At 39.3% G+C, this 8469-nt stretch overlaps 1 protein-coding gene across 1 annotated transcript; it reads left to right on the top strand.

Annotated features, from left to right (window-relative positions):
* The first annotated feature begins 6989 nt into the window (after positions 1-6989).
* LOC137405114 (uncharacterized) lies at positions 6990-8120 on the top strand. The gene has a single exon (XM_068091338.1). The coding sequence runs from the start codon at positions 6990-6992 to the stop codon at positions 8118-8120; it is 1131 nt and encodes a 376-aa protein (XP_067947439.1).
* Positions 8121-8469: the final 349 nt, after the last annotated feature.

Genomic DNA, 8469 nt, shown 5'->3' with positions numbered 1-8469 from the left:
GGCTTTGACATCTGACAGCTGAGCCATTAACTTTAACTTCATGTATAACGGTACGTACATACACTTAAATATACTAGTTTATTTTTCTGGTCATATACACCAGCATTCAACTCTGTATGGTTAAAACTCAAAACCATAGTTTAAACGAACAGATTTTCGGAAATCTAAAATCAGCCCTTTTTATGTAGAAAGTTTCCAGAAACGTCATTTTCTGTTCCGTAACACCAGCATACTACATCCACCATCATATGTTTCAGTTTATGACCTTTCTGTTACTACAACCTACAATTCAATATCCTGTGCGGGGACACAATATTATTAGATTACCAACTTTTAAAACACTTTTGTTCGACTCACTCAATAATTCCTGATTTCAGTTTTATAATTCTTGTTTGTTTCTTTTGACACGTGATTTGAAAAGCATAATTTTGGTAATGATTACTAGTGCCAATACATAGCCATACAGAATAGTTAAAACTTGCCGAGGCTTGAAATCTTGCAAAGTACACAAAAAGAATGTTGACAAGTTTCTAGATCCGTTCTATAAAAATCATTAGCATAGACCTAACAAGATTCATAGACCTAACAAGACTCATAGACCTAACAAGACTCATAGACCTAACAAGATTCATAGACCTAACAAAACTCATAGACCTAACAAGACTCATAGACCTAACAAGATTCATAGACCTAACAAGACTCATAGACCTAACAAGACACATAGACCTAACAAAATTCATAGACCTAACATGACTCATAGACCTAACAAGACTCATAGACCTAACAAGACTTTTGCAAAGAGATTGTAAAACACGACAATGTACCGTAATTAATACCAACTTTAACAATGGAATCTCCCTTATTGGTTTGCATCCAGTTTCTGATTTGGCCAACGACTAACTCAGTTACTCAGTCAAACATTATAACACATCAGCCCCTCACATTTCAGTCAAGCAGGACATGTGTTTGACTACCATGATTCTGACGAGCCAAGTACATGGTACATTTTCAGTTGTTATAATATACTAGCGCGCACACACGCGCACACACGCGCACACACAACACACGTGCACAACCTGCACAACACGCGCGCACAACAAAAAAGTTGCTAAATGAAGCAGTGTTTTAACATAATATACATGTTATGTTAAAGTTGTATTATGTATACATATTAAACTTGCCTGTATGAGCAACTATTTTTTCATTTCATGTATATTTATAAAGTTAATAGAAATCAAGTTTAACTAAAAGGTGTATAAATGCTGACCGGACTGAACTGCTGTTGCACTCAGCAAATCAATTCGTCATAATAAAAATGCATAAACTTCTTCTTCCCAAAAGTTACATTTGGTGACTCATTTTGTCAGAAACACTACTCTCTCTCTTTTTCATGTCTCAAAACTGCTAAGGCAGCAGCTCAAACTACCCTTGTCAAGCCAGTAACTGAACTGAGTCTCTAGCCTTAGATTATACGAGGCAGAAACTGCAAGCTAAATCCTTGAACATACAAACTAATGTTTTTATTATTTGTTGTTCATTGCTCATTTTCTTTGAGGTCTATCGCTACTGTTACCTAATTTCTAATTATTTAAAACTAGTGCGCTCACAGTCCCGTGTGCCGTTGGAGATTGTTATGTGTAATAACTATGTGTACAACTATTCTCCAGTGGCGCAGATGGTAGCTCACCTGACTACAAACCTGGGATATCAGAGTTATGCATTTTTTTCTTTAGAGCTGTAAGAGTGGCTTTCAACCACCGTATTCAAGGTTAATATTGATCTATCCGTCATCTATTAATATATAAAAAATTCTACATTTCTATGACTTGCTTAATTGAGATATATTTACATGTAATTTTCAAAAACGCCAGCTAATAAAAATTTAATGACTGCTTTCAAAAGATGAATTTAGGTCAATAAAGTTACGAGGCCAGACGCTATTCAATTTTAGTGAATTATTTAACACAACGGTAGCCATTACAGTTTGAGCTGTTAATAAAACTGACTACTCCCATATAACTTCTGCAAGTAATTAACTTACCTTACCTTGCTTATTTGTACCGACACTTCATCGTTCCAAGTCAGCTTTTCATACTCTAGACTTGTTAGGCCTACTCTATTTTATCTGTAAATGTTAAAAGCAATAGTTGCTGGTGGCATCAACTGCGACAGTTTAGCTCGATTGCATTTTGCTGGTCAAAAATACTTTTTGATTCCAAAGCTGCACTTCTTATATTTGCCGAATCTCCATGTTTCAAAGATTTATTTTTCAAAGAATATCTTGTTGAATGGATAATCTAACATTTCAAAAAAACATTCTAAACTTGTTAATTCTTTGTATGACAGGTACTATGTAGCATCTCTAGATGAATAGAGACAATGATCATAAGCAATATACCATTAGTGTTCAATTCTTCATTTTCTAATTCCTTCCTTGATCTTCATATTAGTTTATCATAATAAAACATGTATATATCTTGATTTGAATGGAAAGCCGAAAATCCTTAAAACAGCCACTTACTGCTAAGTTCTTAAAAATGAACTTATTCAAATTTTACTAGACTTTATTAAAAATAATTGGTACTTTTTATCATTTGCGGTTGTTTTTGACCTTTGAGATGATCTGACTGCCAGGATGTTTTACGATTAAAGTCGATAAAACTTGATCACGATTAAAATACTCAGATCAAGCAAAAGTGTGATTACGGCCTTTATGGTTACGAAGAGACTGACAGAATCGAGACGCGTAACGTTTCAATTTGAGTGCAATAGCCGATACCCACTATAGCATTGATCACAGCTAGTGACATCATTTTGCACATATTTTTTCTGAGAATTTTAATTACAATCAAGTTTTATCGATTTTACTCTTGAAACATCTTGGCAGTCAGATTACCTCAAATGTCAAAAACGATCAGAAATGATAAAACATACTTATACTTTCTGATAAATCTACAAAAGTTTTGTCTAAGTTCACCTTTAAATCTCAATAATCATAAAGATTAAATTGGTTTTATCCGCAAAATTCACTCATTGATTTTATCAACAACAAGAATAAGTGAACAATCAAGTAAAGTTAGAGTCGTTAGAGAGTTGTTAGATATTTATTACCTTGTCAACTTACTTTGGTTTTTGGCACGACCTTACAAACTTTGGCTATCGTCCATCGTCTATGACTGTACAAAAAAGCACCTTCTATCAACTCTTTGAAAAGATAACGACTTCTACAAATACGCACAAGTCTTGAAAGCGGTGGATAATGGGCTGGGTACTCAGCTAAACAAACAGAGCCTTGTCACTGAGTTTATTTAACACCCAACCAGTTCATGTGTGAATCTGATAACCATGAAAGTGGCAACAAGAGAGCATTGAATGAAAACTACTAAACATTGTTTGGCATATGAGATGCCATTCGAATTAACAATGGCGAAATTCGATTATTTGCCAGATGAAAGCCCAGATAACAGCCCAATGAATCTTAGCTGCTAGTCTGAACACTACACCTCTGCTTAAAAGATCGATCTTTGAGTTTATTCGTTGAAGAACAAAACAATGCAAATGGAAAGGAAAACTACTGAGCACACTTTTCCGTGAAGAGTGGGTTTTGTGTAAGCACCTCCAAAGATTGGCTTGAGAAATACCTGTAAAATTCAACCACTCCAATTCAACCTTCAATCGGAAAAGACAACCATCATGCATGCTTGGTTTGCCATCTAGTCTCCATGTCGTAACAGTGTGTAACAAGTGGGTATCAAGGAATGTTGTATTTATCAATGACTGTAATCTTTATCAAGCAACATCTCAACTGTAAACAAACAATTCCTATAAGTCTTTAAAACATGCAATGCTGCCTGCTGACTATGATTTGCACAGGATTTCAAAAGATGTTAGTCTATGCTTGCGAAAACCATCAAAGAAAGCATGGCGATGATTCAGCGTGGGAAATTACTTGGACCCTTTTCACAGAGAATAATCTGGATAATGGTGTAATTTTTGATATCCAATGAAATAGGACCGATGCTGTTTACACAAATATATTTTGTGCTCTGATAGGAAAAATTTATCAATCGATTAGTAAGCTGCCATATTCAAAATAATGACCAGCAACTTCCAGTTCAGTGTGTCTTTTGTTTTTTTGCTGAGTCACAACTTACACTACTCAATGTCTGAGAAGTTCAGAGCGAGTTACAGAGAGGACAAAAGGTTTGTTTTACTCTAATAATTGTCCACAGTTTTCCTTAGTGTGATGTGAATATTTAGTGGAAGATGCCCTGAGATTGCAAGTGCATATTGGTTAGGAATAGCCATCGTTATGTAACCACAGATGCTGCTTTATGTCTTATGCCTGTTTTATGTTTTATGCCTTCCTGCTGTAACCACATATCCTATTCATGTTGTTAGTGCTGATGAATAACTGGGCAGTCAGTTGAAAATTCGCATGAGTACTGTACGGTAATGTTATTGAATCTTGATAGTAAATAAAGAGCTGAGTTTAATACACTGACAAACAAGCTACAAGCTATTTCGGCTTAACATAATGGCTGTGAAATTATCGGACTTAATCAAATGCTATGACAACAGCAAAGGTGAAGACTTTAGTGTGTGAATAGATAAGCTGGAGCTAGTTGCCAAGCTTCAGAAGATCACCGATCTTACAACCTTCTTGCCACTATTTTTGGCTGGAGATGTGTTTGCCGTATACAAACAACTATCGGAAGAAGCCAAATCCGACTTTGGAGTGCTAAAGAAAGCATTGCTCACTGCGTTTAGTGTAAACAACTTTAGTGCTTATGAGCAGTTACGTGCGAGAATTTTGATGGAAGGAGAGACAGTTGACGTGTTTTTAGCAGATTTGCAGCGGTTGGTAGCATTAATAGGTCAAACTGATCCCGAGCTACTGCTTAAATGCGCATTTATGGCAGGCTTGCCAAGTGAAGTGGCAACGCAGTTAAAATCAGTGGCCGCTGTAGAAAGTCTTGAGCTTGGAGCTTTTGCGGCTAGGGCCAGAATGATGTTAACGACAAGCAATGGTCACGCAGCTATGTGTGCAGCAGTGCAGCGTTCAACAGAGCAACGATTGAGATGTTACCATTGCTCAGGACCACACTTAGCTCTTAACTGTCCTACAAAGAGCAGAAGTCAGAGCAATAAACGTGAACTAAGGTGTTACAACTGCAATGAGTTTGGACATATAAGGAGATTTTGCGCACAACCACAACAGGGAAACGAAAATGGGGGAGCATATGCACCGGATGCTCACCCCAAGTAAACAGTGCGGTGCTACCATTTATATCCATACAAGTTCAAGGAGTCAATGTAAAAGCATTAGTAGACACTGGCTGTGAGCAATCAGTAGTGCAGGAGAGACTAGCTAGAGAGTTGAAGTTGGTTCCTCGAGGCCCAGTGCGGCAAGTGTTAATGCTAAATGGGCAAACAACTACATGTAAAGGTGAGGCTATGATAGCTGTAAAAATAGGAAGTCACCAGAGCATGAGTGTGCAGTGTATGATAGCACAAGAACTAGTTGGTGGCTGTAAAGTGATCCTAGGAATGGACGTTATAAGCAAACTTGGTGGTGTAACAGTGAGTAACACTCGTGATGTTGTATTTAATGCGCTGACACCTAAAGCTGTTGGATTATTGAGTTCCAGCAACAAGATACCAGATGCAACTGATTCGAAACAGCAGACAATTTACATTGATGATCAAGACTTCAGTGCACATTTTGATGGGCGGCAGTGGACTGTAAAGTGGAAATAGAAAGACGGTGAACCACTGCTAAAAAACATGTGTGCAGAGTATGCGGTTGCTGACAATATGCGTGGAGAGTACGACAAGCAGGTTCAGCAATGGATAGGAAATGGTTGGCTTCAGCCATATGACAAAACAATCCATGGACAAGTGACTGGACTAATACCATTGTTGGCTGCCCGCCAACCAAATAAACCGACGAGAGTAAGACCGGTAATGGACTATAGTAAAGAACTGAATGACTACATAAGCAACCACCCAGGGTTAGATACAGCAGTGTGCCAAGAAAAGATACGTGAGTGGCGTAAGTTAGGCGGTAATGCATGTGTACTTGACTTGCAGAAAGCTTACTTGCAATTGCATGTTGATGTTTCTTTGCAACGTTTTCAGGCTGTAAGTTATTGTGGGAAAACATATGTTATGACACGTATGGGTTTTGGCCTTAATGTAGCACCTGAGATCATGACTAAGATCTTGTCAAAAGTGTTGTCACTCGATAGAGGGGTGGTTGCCGGCACCGATCACTACATTGACGATATTTGGGTAAATGAGTCAGTAGTCTCAGTTGATGTAGTCTGTGAACATTTATATAAGTTTGGGTTGGTCACCAAGGAGCCAGTGGCACTAACTGAGGCTCGCGTTTTGGGTCTGAAGGTGACTAGAGATGAGTTCGGTAACCATCAATGGGCGCGTGACACTAGCATTCCAGAAGTAGGCAACAATGTCAGCAAACGAGAGCTGTTCTCTATATGTGGCAAGTTTTTAGGACACTACCCGGTAGCAGGATGGCTAAGAGTGGCCTGCAGTTATGTAAAAAGATTAGCTGAAGTTGGAAGTTGGGACAATGCTATACCAGGTAGCACGGTAACAATGTTGCAAGAAATGGTCCTGTACAAGGTGAATGGTCAGTAAGTGACACTAAGCGCTGCAAGGTATGGTGTGATGCTAGTAGCATAGCAGTCGGTGCTAGCATAGAGGTCGAGGGGCATATTGTAGAAGATGCCGCATGGCTCAGGAAAGTCGATGACAGCATGCATATCAATGTAGCTGAGTTGGAAGCTGTAATAAAGGGACTGAATCTGGCAATTAAATGGGGAATGATAGAAACAACTATTATCACAGATTCAGTTACGGTGTACAATTGGGTCAAGTCTGTCATCACAGACAGTCACAGGCCAAAAGTGAATGGCATGTGTGAGATGATAGTCAAGAGGCGGCTAGGGGTGATTTGAGAACTTATGACCACTTACAACATTGAGTTGAGTGTGTCTCTGGTGAAATCAGCATGTAACAAGGCAGATGCATTGACAAGAGTAGATCGGAAGTGGCTAAGGAGGAACCAGCCAACTGAACAACATGAAATGCACCACCTGGGTGTTGGTAGCACGCTCTACCTAGCAAAGCAGAGGTTCGGGCCGGACATAGAAAGAGGAATTGTGGAGAATGCGGTTAAAGAATGCTTGGTGTGCAGACGAGTAGATCCAGCTCCTGCCAGCTGGGACAAAGGGACACTTGCTGTAGACAAGGTCTGGCACAGACTAGCAGTAGATATTACTCACATGAACAATATACCGTATCTGTCAATCATAGATTGTGGCCCGAGCAGATTCGCAATTTGGATAAAGTTACGGGATGAGACTGCCAGCTCGGTTGGTACTCACTTGCAGCGTGTACTTAGTGAACGCGGGCCGCCTGTAGAGCTTTTGTCTGACAATGGACCCTGTTTTAAGAGCACACAGCTTAGTACAATGCTAAAGAGATGGAATTTGCGCCAAGTGTTTAGCTGTGCTTACAGACCAACTGGTAATGGGATTGTGGAACGAAACCACCGAACGATCAAGCGAATGGCAGCGCATTCTGGGAATAGTATACAGGAAATGGTCTTCTGGTATAACAATACGCCAAACGCGGATGGTACTGTGCCATCACAGGAAGTGTATTCGTACAATGTTAGGAATCCTGATGTTCAAGTAGAAGCAGACGACTCCGACAACCTGTCGAATTCGTACAGAGTGGGTGACATTGTCTACGTCAAGCCAGTGGGAGCAAAATGTACCACAGAATGGCTTGGAGGCAAAGTGACAGGCATAGTCTCAGATACCGCAGTTGAAGTTAACGGCATTAACAGGCATGTGGCTGATCTCCGTTTAGCGTACCGCCGAGGTAACAGCGACTGTAATGGCCCTATGCTATCGAGTGACAGCACTAGTGACGAGGTGAATTTTGTGGAACTAGAATTTGGCAATGCTAGCAGTAGTGTAACTGATAGTGGTGGTAGTAATGACGATGAATCATGTAGTGTTGACCCAGGTAGGCCTGTACGTGAAAGAAGGCCACCAGAACGTTTTGGAGAATCATATACATTTTGATATTTATGTGCAATCTTTCGGTGCAGGTGTTGTGTGATTTTTAAATCAAGGGGTGATGTGATGTGAATATTTAGTGGGAGATGCCCTGAGATTGCAAGTGCATATTGGTTAGGAATAGCCATCGTTATGTAACCACAGATGCTGCTTTATGTCTTATGCCTGTTTTATGTTTTATGCCTTCCTGCTGTAACCACATATCCTATTCATGTTGTTAGTGCTGATGAATAACTGGGTAGTCAGTTGAAAATTCGCATGAGTACTGTACGGTAATGTTATTGAATCTTGATAGTAAATAAAGAGCTGAGTTTAATACACTGACAAACAAGCTACACTTAGCTCACATGTTAAT

This window comes from Watersipora subatra, chromosome 9 (assembly GCF_963576615.1).
Source record: "Watersipora subatra chromosome 9, tzWatSuba1.1, whole genome shotgun sequence".
In the NCBI taxonomy this organism is placed as follows: Eukaryota; Metazoa; Bryozoa; class Gymnolaemata; order Cheilostomatida; family Watersiporidae; genus Watersipora; species Watersipora subatra.
Note: the sequence above shows the minus strand (reverse complement) of the source record. Positions and strands in the feature narration are given on the sequence as shown.